Below are 17522 nucleotides of genomic sequence, written 5' to 3'. Positions count from 1 at the left end.
GCTACAGTATAAGAATTAACACCGTGTCCCAAAACACTGATGCAGTTCAAAGCCACAGCTGATATGTAACAGCAATGTGATGGGACTGGAAAACAATATTGAGCAAAATAAACCAACAGTTGTTCTAATTTTACTTATTTCTTTAATGTACATCACATAAACATATCCTCCACTCCTTTTACACTAATAATACCTCTACTTCTAATGGGTCTATCACAGTTTAGCAGTAAAGTGTTTGAATAAATCACCTTCTGAAAATCAAGTGACTGAAGCTTCGCATGTCATAGATATATGACGTTCTTCATTTGAGACAAGTGCTAACACGTTTTGAAATAATACGCTTTGCAGACGTGAAACAAGTATCAGCACATCAGTCTTATCTGTCCATCTCTAGTCTCAACACAAGAGAGCGCTATTGCCAATTTAACTCAACCTGAGACAATACCAGATATATTCCAGTTGCACATGTATGATAAAGCAGAGCAGCACCCAGTCTTGACTTTTTAAAATGCATTTTTAATGTCTGATTTCAAAGTATACTATATCAGACCATGAAGTAGTTCCATCTGTTTCCTTTTGTCTTTGGCGCGGTTTATGGTCATTTTGAACAAGCGACAGTACAGTTCTACGGCAGCAGGAGTGTCGTCATTTCCGGGCACAGGATAAGTCACCAGGCTGGGATTGCAATTTGAGTCCACCACTCCCACTGTGGGAATGTTCATCTTGGCTGCATCTCTTATTCCCACATGCTGCTGAAATACATTGTTGAGAGTGGAAATGAATATGATGAGGTCTGGTAAGCGGACTCCTGAGCCATACTGGATAGGGGCATTGGTAAGGAGGCCGCCTTGCCAGTACCGTGTATGGGCATATTCCCCACAATCTTTAGCTGTGCTCTCCACCAGGTGGCTGAATTGACGGCGGCGGCTCACAAACAGTATGATGCCACCACGATACGCTACGTGGGCAGTAAAGTTTAGGGCTTGCTGAAGGTGTTCCACAGTCTGGTCAAGATCAATTATATCTTGGTCCAAACGGCAGCCATAGAGGTAAGGCTCCATAAGCCTTAAAAAAATATATAAAGAAGGAGAATATGTCAGCAGTCACCATCTTCAGTTCTGATCTGTTTCTTAATTGTGGTGAACTAATGTTAATGTAAACTTGACTTAAATGAACCCTTTTACATCATAAATAGCAAGTCACTTTTATCAAGTAACGACAAGTATGTATATCAGTATCAATATGAACAGTCTCTTTCTACCTTGCAGAAATGTACATGCACATGTACGGAGGATCTGTACTTTGCTCCACTGCATTGCTTTTGAAGTGCGACAACTCATCACCTATGATTTTAAAAGTGCTGACTCCCAGCTTTAAGGGTGGTATTGATATTAAAATTTAGACCTGAGGGTAAACAACATGTGTTGTATGTGTCGCACTATTTCTGACTGCAAATGCAAATTTGCAAACAAATCCTCCATATGGTGAAATGTTTATGTAAATTTGTCCAATCACACTTAGTCTCCTTTAATTGCAGGACCTGGTATTAAATTCATAGGCTCCAGCAGATCCCTGTGACCCTGGTTAAGGAATAAGTGGGTATAGATGAAGGATGGATGAGATGGTATTAAATTCTTAAGCTCAACACCCTCAAAATCAATATGCTGGATGAGAGAACTAGAACAACACAAAAGCACATATAAGTACAAAGTAGTTTATTTCTTATATTTCCTCGGTGGAGGATTTACAGCTACTAATCTTTTCTCACAGTAAACTAAATGTCTTTGGGGCTTGCTGTTTAGATGAAATGTGTGAATTTATGGACATCATACAGGGCTTTTGGAAATTATAATTGCAAAACAATCTTTTAGTCATTTCTGACATTTTAAACAAAAGTGAGTTGATAATTGAAAAATAAATAGAAGAAGCTTGATGATAATTAGTTTCAGTCTAATCCCTCACACTCAAATAGTGCTTACTGCTTGCAAACCCTGTTGTGTGATCAGTGTATTTACATAATCTGACAAATCTACTACTGATTGCAAACCGATCTGACTACATTTGAGCAACAATGCAAATAATTAGACATCTGGCAATTCATACAAACCTGTGCCTGCATCCTTTTTTGTGACCAAGGTGCACTGTGGCGTGGAACAGGTCTTTCAAAGAGAAGAGCTCTGACACACGGAAAAAGTCCGGCTTCTCAAGAGGCTGGTTTATTATGTTATCTGTGGAGAGTGGAAATAATATTATAGGAAGACGAGTGAAAACAGCACTGATTAACTTTATATCATCCACTTCCCTGTTACATTAGCTCACCTGCAACAGCGTCAATGTGGGGCTGAGCTGAATGGACGGACGCTGCTGTGGCAAACTGTAGTCCATCACAGGGGTATCGGGCTGTAACAGCCCGGGACTGTCGCAGCCCCAACAGTCCTGCACATGAGACAAATATGGATCAAAACACTGGAGTTTAACTTTTACCAAGTAGCCGATAATAGCTAATCTACTAGCTAGTGACGTTAGCTATAAGCTACATTGCTAGCTAGCCTGTTGGCTAAGATTACTAACATAAAACAAAGTGACGGCACAATTACACCGGTTAGCGCACTAAAAATGTTATACCATAAACTCCTAACATCTCGACGATAATGCCGATCTGTTAGAAAATTAAATTAAATAAATAAAAACAACTTGTGTTTCGGTACCTTTCACCAGCGACCGAGCTGCCATGCTTGCGTTAGTATCGCGGAAGGTCACCAGACTGCGACTGCGCTGTTTACTTAAAAGATGCCGTAAAGTAACAGTTCTGTCGTGAAGGTTTTCTAGTACTCTGCCCATGATGCAAAAAATAACCCTCATAATATGCAGCTAAAAAAAAAAAAAAAAAAAAAATTGAAACTTAGATTAAACGGGTAATTTAGTCACTGCCGTTAAATGGCATCACTTTATAAAGTGAGAGTTTGAAGAGTTTATAAAGTGATACTACGATACCTCCATAGTCCATATCACAACATTTGTTATCCACACTTTATTTTAGAACTGTCTCACCTGCGCACCTGCTTTACTTGCAAATTGCTGTTAAATGATCCTATTTCTGGTACTTAAAGCAGCTGATTCTAGGGACATATAGAACTTCATAGTTAATGTATCCTATATATTTTCAATGGTAATCAACTTTCCTCAAATGTAATCATAATAGGCTCTTGCATTTCTCCCCATTACTATTTGTCTTCAGATGTTTTGCTTCAGTAATAATAAAGGATAACTACTTTGAAAGCAGATGCATGTGGTTTTCACATTAAAAAAAAACACTACTGCAAAAAACATTATTACACTTTATACTTCATTTTCTTGTGACAAACTGAAAGAGCACAACTTAAGTATGATTTGAATTGATATATATATATATATATATAAAAAATTCCCGTCTCACCCCTATGGGTGGTGTGTCTTCCTCAATCTTGGGTCCTCTACCAGAGGCCTGGGAGTTTGAGGGTTCTTCGCAGTATCTTAGCTGTTCCTAGCACTGCGCTCTTCTGGACTGAGATCTCTGATGTTGTTCCTGGGATCTGTTGGAGCCACTCTCCCAGTTTGGGGGTCACAGCCCCGAGGGTGCCGATTACCACGGGGACCACTGTTGCCTTCACCTTCCACATCTTTTCTAGCTCTTCTTTAAGTCCTTGGTATTTCTCCAGCTTCTCATGTTCCTTCTTTCTGATGTTGCTGTCACTTGGGATCGCTACATCTACCACTACGGCTTTCTTCTGTTGTTTGTCCACCACTACTATGTCCGGTTGGTTAGCCATCACCTGTTTGTCGGTCTGTATCTGGAAGTCCCACAGGATCTTAGCTCGGTCATTCTCCCTCACCTTTGGAGGTGTGTCCCATTTTGACCTTGGGACCTCCAGCCCATACTCGGCACAGATGTTCCTGTACACTATGCTGGCCACTTGGTTATGGCGTTCCATGTATGCTCTGCCTGCTAGCATCTTACAACCTGCTGTTATGTGCTGGATTGTCTCAGGGGCATCTTTGCACAGCCTGCACCTGGGGTCCTGCCTGGTGTGGTAGATCCCGGCCTCTATCGATCTTGTGCTCAGGGCCTGTTCTTGTGCCGCTACGATCAGTGCCTCTGTGCTGTCTTTCAGTCCAGCTTTTTCCAGCCACCGGTAGGACTTTTCGATATCAGCCACTTCTTGTATCTGTCGGTGGTACATGCCGTGCAGGGGTTTGTCCTGCCATGATGGTTCTTGCTCTTCGTCCTCTGCATCGGGCTTCTGTTGCCTGAGATATTCACTAAGTATTCCATCGCTTGGGGCCATCTTCCTGATGTACTCATGGATCTTGGCCGCTTCATCTTGGATGGTGGCTCTGACACTCACCAGTCCCCGGCCTCCTTCCTTCCTCTTAGCGTACAGTCTCAGGATGCTGGATTTGGGGTGAAGTCCTCCATGCATTGTGAGGAGCTTCCTTGTCTTGACATCAGTGGCTTCTATGTCCTCTTTTGGCCAGCTTATTATGCCAGCGGGGTATCTGATGACCGGCAGGGCGTAGGTGTTGATGGCTTGGACCTTGTTCTTCCCATTTAGCTGAATGGGTTAGGGTTAGGGTTAGGGTGGACTAAAAATTTAAAAACAGTAGTAGTGCAGCTTGCAGTGGGAGCCTACACATTAAAAAAAAAAACAAAAAACAAAAAACAGCACAATTATTATTTATTTGTTTATTTATGTATATGACCAGTTGCTAATTATTCAGAAAGGTGGGAGGAAACCGGGGCACCCGGAATAAACCCATGTCACCACAGCAATCAACACTCACAGCCAGACAGGTTCAGGACTGAGAAATGACCCTTCACCTTCTCGCCATTAGGTTACACTGCTGACTGCTGAGGTGGCCCTGAGAGCTTCTGTCTGGAACTCTTTATTTATTATTGTTTTATTTAAAGGAGAAAAACTTGGAGATGGATTTGCCCACAGAGGAGAAGAATGTGGACATGGTGCTATGTTTTGGTCTTGCCACAAACCCTTTGATGGAGGAGGCGATGCATTCTTCAAGGTCAGGACACTTTGAGCATATGGAAAGTAGCATGTGCTCTGCACAACACCACTTCTTACGAAGGTCTTTGTAGATGAATTTTGTGAGGTTTTCATAGAAGCCTTGATTGATAGGAAATTCAATGTTCTGAACTTTAGCCCATATTTCTTCACACAGATGTTCACTGATGGTCTTTGGGATTATAATTTCATATGGTTTGGCCTTTTTAGAAATCTGTAAAATTAGCTTGTCCACGAGGAATCTGACTATGACTTTGTTTTCATCTGCTTGCAGTGTCAAAGCTGCTGTCTCCTCCACAGCGATGGACTCTGGAACCTGTGTTGCTGCCCGTGACTTTGTGCCCATTAAAAGACTTGTCACCCTGTCACAGTGGCTATGAGCCTGACTTTTCAACCACCAGCTCATCAGCTGCAGGAAATGGAGTGCTTTCTCCCTTATGTCAGCATACATAGCAGCATGTGACTGAGGGACAGACACATTTCTGTAAGTTTCATATGTTTCTGAATTATTCTCCATCCTCTTATCTGTAATGTGACTGTAGAGGAGATCACTAAGTTCTTCTGCAAAACTCACAGTACTGACAGTTGAAATGTTTTTGAATTTCCTGACCACATTAAGTTTTTTTCCTTTGGTGTTTTGTGCGTCCTCCTGTTTCAGAATTAGAGTGTCAATACCAGCCATGAGTGACTGGACTGACTCTCTGTTTTCAGTTTTGAAGTCCTGGTTGTATTTAGTCTTTACTTGTGCCACTAAGCGATGTATTAATGCTTTGGCAAACTGCTTTGCAAAAAAGTTCTTTATCCTGTTCTGAAGCCCTTTAAATGTAAGTTTGGGCCTCTGTTTAGGTTTGGAACCTGGTCCCACATCATCTGCCTGTTTCAAACTCCCAGCATCTTCAGTAAGTAACTGAGAAATGGCATCTGCAAAAACCTGAGTCTCTAAAGACATTTCTGATTGTAGCAGCTCATAATCTGAGTCTGCCACACCGTCCAAAAGAGATTTGGTGAGTCTCTTCACTTCCTTGCTAAGTGTTTCCTCCACAACAGAAGTGACTGTCCTCTCAAAGTCCTCCTCTGCTACTTTCAACTGGTTTTCGTTGTCAGTTTCCACACAGATTATTTCCTCTGTGGACTGGCTTCGGACTTTTGGCTGTCTAAATTTCTGTACACTGTTCATCTTAGCCATGGAGGTCTTGAGCAGATCACAGCTATGCCTAATCATGATATTAAGTCTGCGGGTGGGAGTAAAACGATTAACTCCAGGCTCAGTTGAGGACACAGAGCTGACACCTCCTCATAAATCAACTCTTATCAGCTGCTGTGCACTTTCACACTCAACTGGGTCCTTAATGTCCAGGACCCCAGCAATACTCTGAGTGAGTGTATCTGACAGACCGGCCTTAAGATCGTCACTACTGAGAAAACTAGACTGCTTCACAGCCTCTATAAAAATACTTGACAGCATTTTCACCATTTCCAAAACCAGCTCTGCCACCAGAAGTTTGGTGATCTCATCAGGCTGACCTTGTTTCAACAGCAGAATTTTTTGTGCTGTCAAGCCTGAAAAAAAAAGTCTCAACCAGCGGGAGAACAGTATCTACTGTAACTTCTGGTGTCTTCGCTGTCGCTGATGTTTGTCTTTCACCCATGATGATTGTTGTTGGTGTGTTACCTCGAGCTTTACAAACTCCTTGGTTTACTTTTCACGAACGTGTCTGTATCCAACACAGGCAGAAACGGAATGATAATCGAATGTACCCGGTTTATAACCCTAAGACTCTGACGTCATAGATCAAAGGAACCGCTAAACCCCGTCCCAAAGATTCCCTGGTTTGATGAGACAAAAACTGAACCCTTTGGGCAGAGCCTCAAGCACTATCTGGTGAACACCAGTCACTGCTGAACACCTGCTTACTACCATCTACCTTTACCATCAGTGCCTGGGCTGCCATGCTTTCTTGAGTACCACAGAAGATCAGGACCATGTTTGAGAGTTCTATCAAGACAGCTTTATATAATAAGCAAAAGGTTCTATATGCCAAATTGTTACGTTTTTCACCATTTTATTGAAATGCAACAGCACTGACAGTAACGCAATATAAAAATAATGAAAACTGGTGAAAAATAACTCCTGATACTAAATCCATGTGATAATAAGCATAAGACTTCCAACAAAAACAGCAGATTTAGTTTGAAGATGAAATATGCTATCTGGACCAACTCATCTTGCATTATATTTAAAGAATAGCAGCTAAATAAACCCTGAAACCAGAACATTTGAATTATTCAGGAACAATATGACAAATAAACAGAAACATTTTCCACTAATAAGATTTGGAATAACATTCTGCCACATTACCTTTTGGGGGAAATCGACTTAATACAAAACTTATAAATTGGGTATTTGTCAAAAATAAAATGTATTTTAAAATAAAAAGTCAAATACACAGAAAACCTGCAGAAGTATTCAATAACCCACCTAGTGTAAAAACAAACATCATCTACAATGCATCTTTCAAAGTCAGAATGAAGTTTCACTTTATTCTGAGGTGATGTGGTGTCAGCTAGGTCATTACTCTGCAAAAAGATGAAATTAGTCTGAGATGAACAGATTCTCATTTGACTGATCTTATACTGAAGACAAACCACATACCTGAACTGAAGCTTTCTTTTCACATGTTGCACTGCCTTGTTCTGTACAGGACCACTACTGAGATGGGCATCCCCCTAAAAACACCATGTAACACACAACACTATAGGTGTGGAGAACTTTTTACAAAGTACAAAATATTCTCAGGTTTTTCCTGATTGATTGGCCTAATGAGATCAACTAGCATAAGTAAGTGGTTTCATTGTACAGAGATACAATCAGTGGAGAGGTATGAACTGTACAAAAAACTGCCATCTTTCTGTACCTTTCTGTATCTCCTGTTGAACATCCGGCTTCTCTCTTCTGTGTTAAGAGCTATCAGAGATTTAAAAGTAATCCCAGGGTCAATGGCACTGGACAGAGACCTGTTCAAGGCAGAGAAGGAAAAACATGAAACCAGTTTCTTCCAATTACATAATTACTCTCTAAAAATTCATAAACTTCTTTGAGGCAGCGAACCTGAGCTGTAAAAATAAAACAAAGAGTTTAAGGAACAATACAATGATTCAAATATTGAATGTTATTAATGAAGAACAGCCAGTGCCAGTGTTGCTCCATTCTTTATTACACGGATGCACTTAAAAGACACAACAGAAGTTTTTATCTGAAAGAGTAGAACACAAAAAAAAAAAAACACTTCTTACAAAATATTTACAAAATCTGGCAATGCACAGCATGTTCAGTAACTTTCTGGACAAAAATAAATAGCCTTTCACATAGGAAAGTCAAGAAAACTTAAAAAACAAAAACACAACACTTGAGATGTAGAGGTAAATATGTCCAAGACTTTTTAAACTCAAATTTCTAAATTTGAAACATACAATGGACAATAAGCAAAGTGTTTGAAAAGCAAAACTTTCTTGGTATATGTAGTATAATAGTATTTGAAAAAAGATACAAGATTATTCCATTATCCACTGGAAGTTCCAAAGTGTATTCTGGTCTTTTCTCTTTATGTGCAAAAGTTACAAAGGCTTTCCTGAATCTCTGGGCAGATGATAAAGTAAAGACACATGTTCTGAAGTTAGAGCTGGCAAAATAGAGTGACTTTCTTCTAGAGTTCAGTGGGAAGGGACTACCATGGTGAGGAAAGAGACGAGAGTAGTCTGACGACACATGGATAAGGAAGAATTTGGGCAGTTAAAGTCATGGTAAACGATAATATGCTGGATTTGTTCCAGAGTCTGCATAGGACATCAAAAATTTTGGAAAATGTTTCATATAACATACATACGACATGAGTGCTCAGTGATACAAGTACTATCAATTTGTGTTTTTAATTAACTGTGTTTTCAATACTACTCTAAGGTTGTATAAAAACCTCTGACAGAAAAAATGAAATACAAGCACTTAGGAGAACAGCACGGAGATCAATGAATATAACTGCATGTCATAGAAAATGTCATAATCTTAGCAATATCACCCTGTTCATAATGAGATTTTTTTGTGTTTGGGACTGCTATTCATACTTATTTTTTATTACTGATTATTAAGTAAATTCTTATCTTTAGTAGATGTGTTTTTGTGATGAAGAAAAGCAGTAAATTTGAGAACGTGGAACCAGCAGATGTTTGGCATTTTTACCTGACAAATGCCTTCCACACTCACACATAACTAATCACTTATTTCAGCAGTGCTCTGCATGCACATGCCTCCCTTCTTCTTCTCTCTAACCACTCGAGTAATGGTACCAAGCTGACTATAATTTATCAGTTTGACACACTGGGCACCTGAACGTGAATAAATTTGATCATACAATATGTTTTTTTTCTGGCTTTTTTTTGAGATACCCCTGATGAGAACAGCGATTGAAACAATAACATCGACAATAATGCCTTTTTAACTTTTGCCCATAAAACATTTCTAAACATAAGGTCTAATATAATGCAATTACAGCATGTATTTTACCGATTAATGTTGCTAGTTTGTGCTGTCCCACTGATACATTAAATAAGGGACATCTTAATTCCAAGCATTTGGACGTTTTTCATATTGAGAGTAAATTTTTCATTGGACTTTTTTTTTTTCTTTACATAAAATGCGAGATATCTAAGATGATGTCATTTTCTGCATGGAAGTATTCTGCCTTATGATGGTGATACTAATCATGCAGTCTGCCTCTTGTACAGATTGCCAGTGAATGCAGCAGTGAATATTGCTTTTTAAAGGTTTAATCATATCGATAAACCACAAACTGTTTTCATGATTGGGGTATTGTGTTACATAGCTGTATAAATGTACAAACATTAAAAAATGCCTCTTTTGTTTTATTGTTTTAACATTCCCTTGGAGCCTAAAGGAATGAGCTTGATCATAACCTATATTATTTATTAGCAGGGACAATGAAGAAATAATTTCATAAAATTGGATCATGATGCTGTGGGACATAGTGACCTAAGGAAATACTTACAATGTGAAAAAGCCCTGCTTCTTGTCTGGATTTCTCCTGTTGCCTGACTTGCAATCTGCCTCATCTATAAATTCTTCCTCTGGTCTTTTTAGAAGTACTTCTTTTTCCTCTACCTTCATGCTCTCGCCTTTTCTTATTTTCTCACTTAGCAAGTCCACTGTCTCCTTTCCCTCGCTCCTTTCCCTGCTTCGAACCTGGACATGGTTGGTCCTATTAGATTCCAATTCCACAAACACACTCTTGTCTTTAGACATATGCACCATGCTTTCTGTCTCTCCTTCCATGGCGCACTGTGAACTGTGGTCAGGCAGCAGGCTCTGGGTAAAGGACATCCTTGGATGCTGCTGAGCAGTAGACAAATTCAAAACAGGGGGCCTGAATGCAGTATTTACAGTTTTCTCTGTAGAGCAGGAAAAGGGTACTCTGCTGGTCCTTGCAGATGACCAGACACTCACTGGAATCTGTGAATTGAGGCTGAACCTCCCACTTTGATACTGTGTAGTTGCTGATGGAGTCTCCGTGATTTTAGATGAGGTGATTTGGAATGGAGTTCGACTGATAGTCCTTGTGTCAGTAATGGGCAGTCCCAGGCTCTGGCGCCACTTGATTGATTCCGACCAAGAATGAGCAGTGTTACAACTCAAAACTGGTCTCCCCACAGTCTGCGGGGAGACATCTTGGCCGTCATCCCTTCCAGTGGTAGGCCTCCTTGGCTCAGTTCTAGCAGCCCCTGCCCCGTCTGCTGGTTCCATAAGACTGGGACTACAGGACTGGACTGAAGACAAGTGTGACTGTGCACCAACAGTAGAGACACCTGGCAGCAAACTCTGTGGTATCAGAAGAGGATGTCTGTTTTGAGGGGCACTACTCAGAGGAAACTGTCCAGAGAGAGGGGAGGGGGGACTTTCTCTTGAAATTTCAACCATCTCATTTTCTTGTTTAATGTCGTCTTCTTTAAGTGTAAGAGTACAAGCGTCAACAGTAGCATTCCGCGATGCATCTTCTTTGCTTTCCTCTGCAGTGGAAATTTTGGCCTTTTCAGCCAGAAACTTCCTGATCTCTTGCTCAATGCTATCATCACTGTCAACTGAACTGCTGTCCTCCTTGATCTGAAAAGCAGTCTGAGTATTGTACTGCAATGGCATTTCTCGACCTTCAGACTGTTTCACTGTCTCCGTTTCATCTGCTTGCATATCTTGTGTTTTACTTCTATCAGTTTGTTTATGTTGAGAAGTGTTATTTTTACTCAACCCACACTTGTCTTTCATATTATCCTTATTCTTATGTACTTTTTTCACAGTGCTGCGTTTGGAAAGATGGTCCAACTTAAACTTTTTAGTCTGTAAAGCATTTTGTAGGAGTGGTTCTTCATCCTGCAGGCACTTCCTTGATTTCCGCTTTAAGTCTTTTGTCTTTTTCTTTGACTTCTTTTTGGTCTTGAGCAGGTCTTTAATAGCTGTGTCTAGGTCCTCATCACTGTCGAGGGAGCTGCTTTTGTCACCACTTTGCTCATGTAATCCAGCTGTTGAATGTGTTGGACTTCTCTGGGAAAGAAACGATGGGCTAGAATCTTTTTTATGTTCAGTTAACGCCTTAGGGACTGTTTCTTTAACACTGTTATCCACCACTGTCATGTTGGAAATGCTACAGCTTTCCTCCTTGAGTTTTCTTCTTTTTGTCAATGACAGTCTTGGAGGATTCTTCTGGATTGCAACTTGTTTTGTTTTCACTTTCTCTGCTCCATTTATACTTTGATGCTCCTGAGCCAGACCAGAGCTGGGTAGCTGTTTGTTCATTTGGGCCTTCTGCTCAAGAAACTTTCTGATTTCTTGCTCAATACCGTCTTCACTATCAATGGAACTGTTGTCGCTTTCTCCATCTGGGCAGTTTTCAGGAAGTGAAGACTGCAAGGAAGATTCAATAGGGACACAACTGCTAAGGCCAGCACTATGATGGAAGGCACCAGGCATCACAGTTTTTGAAATGTCCAGTATTGCCTCAGCACACATAAGTTCTGCAGTTGTATTAACCTTTGGTGGTGCAGGAGTAGGTTGTTCATTAAAACTGTCAACTTTAAAAGTGAGCTGTGCATTTCCTTTACCTTTTTGGCTGTCTGTAAGTTCATTCTTGGGCATGAAAACAGGTGAAGGAAGAACAGATTTCACATCTTTCTCTGTTCTTGTCTTTTTCTTCTTCAGTTTGTGTTTCTTCATGTTTTCCATACTTGTACTTCCAACACTGTGTATTACTGACTTACTAAAGGGCTTTTGCTTGTGTAGGAATGGCTTCAGAGCACTCTTCTCCTTGAGTTGCTCAAGCTGATAGCAGCGAATAGCTTCTTCGATCCCATCATCACTAGTAGAGTCAGATTCCTCTTTGAATGCATGTGGACTAGAAGCCTCCTTTCTGTTCTGCTGCACCCTTTTCTCTAACTGGTATCTTTGAATGGCCTCCTCAATCCCATCATCACTACTGGAATCATTTGAGTCTTCCTCCACCTTAACTTGGGGCAGGCTTCTTGCTTTGTTGAGGAAGCTGACTGTTGTAGATGGGCTCTGTGTTTGCTCTTTGGGCAGATTTTTGTTTGTTGTACTTTTATTTGGGTCCACTTTTTTAACCATGTTATTGTTAAGGAAGGCTTTGTTTTTTATGTACTTTTTTATAGGTATAGCACTTGGTGCCGTAAGGGTCTTGGCTTTGACACTGTTTAGAAACTGGTTGCTTGTAACCAGAAATGTATTGCTATCAGAATTCTGTTTGGAAATCTCTGAAAAAGGTGGGGCTTTTCTAGAAATTTTAGATGACTGGGGAAAAGTGGAGCATGGTTCTGCCTTGCGTTTGTGATCATCCTTTTCCTTCAGGTATTCCAGTATTGCCTCCTCAATTCCCCTGTCCACGGAATCATCACTGTCGGAGTCACTGCTGTCATTGTTGACACCTGCCTGCTGGTTTTCAGAGGGACCTTTAATTTTGGACTTGGCTCCCACATAAGAACCCACTGCAACCTTGCAGACATGGGGATGACTGTCCTGTCCCGATAGCACATTTCCCTCAATCTCATCGCCCATCTCAATGGAGGACTGGGTGCTCCTTAGGCTCTCTATTATCATCTGGACCTTATCAGAGATAGGTGTACCTCTGGTGGACAACTCTGTGTCAGAGTCATTGAAGCATTGAAGGCTAAAGCCTCCAGGCGGGCTACATGTTCTCCATTCTGTTTGTGTCGCTGCGACAGGTGGTACATTCATCAGGTACATTCTAGTGAAGTAGGATGAGGTCCTCGACCACTGGAGCAGGGTTGCCTCCAATTGCAGTCACATTGTTCAATCTGAGAGGAAAACAGAAACAGAGAAGTAACAGGAATGTAATTTAAAACATGAAATTTCTCTGGGATTCATCTGTAAGAATATTCTGATACATGCATTGCTATTCATTCTGAGTCCATGTCACATCCTTTTGTTTTTGCGTTTTGTAGAACTCTGAATGTAGTCCATTTTATTACTAGAATATTGCTAACTGATCCACCCACAAATATGTCTAAATGTATACAGACTCTGTTACTCTACAGTCTGTCATATTTGTCAACATTGTTAGATGAACCATCTCTGAATACATATACAGCCTACTACACACATTAAAACGCCAGCTGAATAGACATGCTCAGCACTCTGCTGACATCCTGTGGAGGAACTGGATATGACAGCTCTGCAGCACTTAATGCAGGATCTATTTTAGCTTATAAATGAATTGATACTGTGTGGTTCTGCAAGATTTTCCCTGTAGCTCAGGGGTGCAAGAGCTGGTGCCTATCTGTGGGTCACTGAGGTTTTGGAGAACTTAAGTGACCAGTGCCTGTTGCATCTTCACAGAAAAAGCCCTCAGGTGGTTGCCTGTCATCAGTGTACCTGCCCTGTTCACCAAAAATCTCACAACTAAATGCTAAATCAATCAAATACATCCATCCATCCATCTTCTATACCCGCTTATTCCTTAACCAGGGTCACGGGGACCTGCTGGAGCCTATCCCAGCTCTCTTTGGGTGGAAGGCAGGGGTCCACCCTGGACAGGTCACCAGTCCATCACAGGGCCACATAGAGACAAACAACCTCACACACTCACACTCACTCCTATGGGCAATTTAGAGTCACCAATCAACCTGACATACATGTTTTTGGACTGTGGGAGGAAACCAGAGTACCTGGAGAAAACCCACACAAGCACAGGGAGAACATGCAAACTCCACACAGAAAGGCCCCTGACGGGTTTCAAACCAGGGACCTACTAGCTGTGAGGCAATAGTGCTAACCACTCATCCACCATGCTGCCCTCAAATACATAAAAGTGAAACTAAATTGGACCACAACACTGCAACACAACTTCATTATAATTCACACAACAAATTATGGCAAATAAGATCAGGCCTTAAAGCCAATACTGTACCTCTGGAGCAGACTAAAACATGCATTGCCAAAATGATCTGCTAGTGCACCTCAGGTCCATAAAGCTTCTGCCCATTTTGCCCCAGTAATCCAGCCTTCAAGAAGTGTTGGGAATGTTACATGTATTTATTCCACCACAAACTGCGTGAAAAACTCTAGAAAAGGCTCAGAATTAAGTGCAAGGAATCTCTTTTGGTGTAACTACCTAAAAATGTTCCAGCAGCCTCTAATTACTGAATCCACACCCTGAAATTAACAGTGTTAATTATCATGTTTATCCAACTGGTGTCTGTCCACACATTTTCTCCATGTTTTCTTGAAGCTCCTATAGTTTACTCTTTGATGGACAGCTTTGACTGTGCAGATGTCCTGCTGTTTAATTCAATACAGAAAAAATGATGAACGCTGTCAGGGACTAACATGCTGGGCTGCTGGGCTGTCAATGTAAAAATATTCAATATTGAGAACAAACCCTGCAGTCAAGTATCATCAACTAAATGCACGTTCATCATCACGTATTATGTAGGAAGAATGGCACCTGTTATACGATCATATATTATTGGATTATCATTACTGATGCATCAATGTCCATCTCATGTTTAATGTTGGAGCTAATTTTTTACTATTTTACCTGATATACTTTTAGGTAGTTTAATGCTGTTGTTTCCTGTCAAACAATGCACCACACTTTATATTCTTATTGTAGATTTTAGAAGGCAGATTGTAGAAGTTAGTTTATAAGTTAGATTATAAAAGTCTTAACCTGCACTGTAACCACCAACTTTTAATTGGAGACATTAACTACCAGTGAAGTAAAGCAAACAGGTTCATGCTCTCAAGTACTATACTATATACATGCATGAGTACTTTTACCTTTGGTACTTAAAAGTATATCTGCATCATAATACTTTATACTGTATGTAACTCTATTTATATTTAAGTGGGATTTGGGGATTTTGCACTGTTGTACTTGTACTCTGATCTAGTAAAGATGTAGTAGTGAGTATTGTATCATTGCTAAGTACTGAGTTAAATCTTTTTAACTTTCTCCCAAAGTCCAACTTGGACTTTGGGCTAGTATAGTTCAGGTCGCCACATCCTGTTTTGATAGATACTGCTGCTTCATGTGTTCTCATGAGAGGATCTATTAACTCCTTTTTTTTTATTCTCGGTGAGACTATGAGCCGGTCCCGTGAGTAACCCTGCAGAAAAAAGTACTGTGCATCTATGAACAAGCATGTTTTTGGACACGAACTCAGTCTGGGAGTCGCTGTGCAGGAGGCTCTGCTAGCCCACCTAGCCCAGATGCAGATGCCACCTCCCCGCCCAGTGTGCACCCCGTGGGGAGAATGGGGAGCCCGGCTACAGGCTGACACCAAGCGATGATGTCCCCAGCTCTTTAACCATCCTCACCCAACATTACGACCTGCTGAACGTGGTAGAAACGTGCGAATAACTAGACGAAACCATGGATGGGTCACCAGAGACGCCCCGCCAAAAATGCCCCAAATCACCCCAACCGAGCTAAACGTCAAGTTAGCATAACGCAGTCGTAACGTTTTATTACCAACTTTGATATATCGTGTGGAAAGTTTCCTTCAAACGTGCCAAACATTAGTGGGTAGCATTTTCTGTATTACATAACCAAAACGTGTCGTTGCGTGAATTTTCCCTTCCGGACGTTTTCCTGGTTGCAGCGCAGCAACCCCGCCTGTCCCCGTAACTCGCTAGCGGCACGGACTACACCGATGCCCGGCGTGCAGCGTTAGGAGACTCCGCAGAGCAACCATGTTTCTTGGTACCGGCCATGGTTGTCAAAACTCACGCTATTCGGTGGTTAACACCGCTAAACGTAAGTGTAACGTCCACCAATGCTGTTACACAAAACAGCAAGGTGACATTTTCGGGAGAAACGGAGGAGATGGCGTAAAACACCAGAGGGATAACCGTGGCTAGTCGGTGAATTCAAAGACACAGGCGGGCCTCCCGGCTGCTGCAGCCCCGGCATTTTCCCCGGCAAAGAAAGCCTTTGTATTGAGCCCCAGCTTACACTCCTAGCCTCGGCTATTTCCACACACACAAAGCGGCGAAACCGCGAGTGCACACGTTCAACTCACCTGAATATGCCACAAAACGAGCCCTACAGTAAGAGTGCGCTCATTGCTGCGTTGATTTAAGGTCTTAGGCAAAGCCGTCGTGGCGTTTTATCGGCGTCCGTCACCAGCTCACTCACACCGCCTGAAGCTCTCGCCGCCGAGTCGCTCTCCGCTCCGACTGCCGGGCGGGCAGGCTTCCTTAAACCCAGGTCCAGCCGAGCGTGGACCCTTTCAAATATGGCATCTGCATCCTCTCCCGGAAAATGTGTGCGGTTACACATTACAAGGCTAAATCATTACATTAAAAAAAACACACATATTTATAATTTAGTGCATGACAGAAAATTTAGTGTTTAATAAGCGTTTTAAAAATCTCCATATTATCCCAAAGATTCAGTGTAACTATTACAAACCTACATTGTGGAAAGTTTTATCTCCCCTGGCAGAATTGGACAACACCCCGTCAGGCTGAAAGTTAATACTGATATCAACTTTTTTTAAAAAATAAATAAATAAAATCCTACAATATGCCATGTCGACTTGATATTGCTTGATATTTGAAATTTTTACAGTAACAACTGGATTATGTGTGTTAAAAAGACCAGATGTGCCTGTGCCTCAGCCAAATAATTCCTTTTTTCATAAATACAAAATAACTTATCATTTCATTGCAATAACAATACAGACACTAAAGTAGCATTCATATAGCCTCCCTTTTTACAAACATTTGATTTAAAACGTAGTTTAAAGACTTTTCTTCTCTGTGACATTGGTAGTTTTACAAATTTCATCACTACAGAATATTTATCCTCAGGATAGAAAGGATATAACCCTTTGGAAAGGTTGTTCCATAGTTATGGACTTTATTGA

At 41.1% G+C, this 17522-nt stretch overlaps 2 protein-coding genes across 4 annotated transcripts; both read right to left on the bottom strand.

Moving 5' to 3' along the window:
• Positions 1 to 122: 122 nt before the first annotated feature.
• On the bottom strand, positions 123 to 2762 carry mrps2 (mitochondrial ribosomal protein S2). The gene is made up of 4 exons (XM_026297527.1): positions 2709 to 2762; positions 2320 to 2436; positions 2108 to 2228; positions 123 to 1065 (listed from the first exon to the last, which is right to left on the bottom strand). Exons 1-4 carry the CDS (start codon positions 2731 to 2733, stop codon positions 540 to 542), a joined length of 789 nt encoding a protein of 262 aa, XP_026153312.1. The 5' UTR covers positions 2734 to 2762; the 3' UTR covers positions 123 to 539.
• Positions 2763 to 4617: 1855 nt separating this feature from the next.
• ppp1r26 (protein phosphatase 1, regulatory subunit 26) lies at positions 4618 to 16940 on the bottom strand. 3 transcript variants are annotated; one of them, XM_026297623.1, is made up of 5 exons: positions 16674 to 16940; positions 10118 to 13445; positions 7973 to 8072; positions 7711 to 7784; positions 4618 to 4666 (listed from the first exon to the last, which is right to left on the bottom strand). In XM_026297623.1, exons 2-5 carry the CDS (start codon positions 13372 to 13374, stop codon positions 4624 to 4626), a joined length of 3474 nt encoding a protein of 1157 aa, XP_026153408.1. In that variant the 5' UTR covers positions 13375 to 13445; positions 16674 to 16940; the 3' UTR covers positions 4618 to 4623. The 3 variants fall into 3 exon arrangements, with proteins under 3 accessions (XP_026153408.1, XP_026153407.1, XP_026153409.1); XM_026297624.1 differs by lacking the exon at positions 4618 to 4666 and adding an exon at positions 7479 to 7634; XM_026297622.1 differs by lacking the exon at positions 4618 to 4666 and having other exon boundaries at positions 7183 to 7784.
• Positions 16941 to 17522: the final 582 nt, after the last annotated feature.

This window comes from Mastacembelus armatus, chromosome 12, assembly GCF_900324485.2.
Source record: "Mastacembelus armatus chromosome 12, fMasArm1.2, whole genome shotgun sequence".
Taxonomy (NCBI): Eukaryota; Metazoa; Chordata; class Actinopteri; order Synbranchiformes; family Mastacembelidae; genus Mastacembelus; species Mastacembelus armatus.
Note: the sequence above shows the minus strand (reverse complement) of the source record. Positions and strands in the feature narration are given on the sequence as shown.

Excerpts from the sequence above, each read along its gene's own strand:
- mrps2 (XM_026297527.1), bottom strand. The coding sequence starts at position 2,733 with ATGGCAGCTCGGTCGCTGGTGAAAG. Across the intron at positions 2,229-2,319 it reads CCACATTGACGCTGTTGCAG|ATAACATAATAAACCAGCCT; the intron begins GTGAGCTAATGT and ends CACTCTCCACAG. Across the intron at positions 1,066-2,107 it reads AAAAAAGGATGCAGGCACAG|GCTTATGGAGCCTTACCTCT; the intron begins GTTTGTATGAAT and ends TATTTTTTTAAG.
- ppp1r26 (XM_026297622.1), bottom strand. The coding sequence starts at position 13,374 with ATGTACCTGATGAATGTACCACCTGTCGCAGCGACACAAACAGAATGG. Across the intron at positions 8,073-10,117 it reads AAGCAGGGCTTTTTCACATT|GTCTCTGTCCAGTGCCATTG; the intron begins GTAAGTATTTCC and ends TGCCTTGAACAG. Across the intron at positions 7,785-7,972 it reads TCAACAGGAGATACAGAAAG|GGGGATGCCCATCTCAGTAG; the intron begins GTACAGAAAGAT and ends TGGTGTTTTTAG.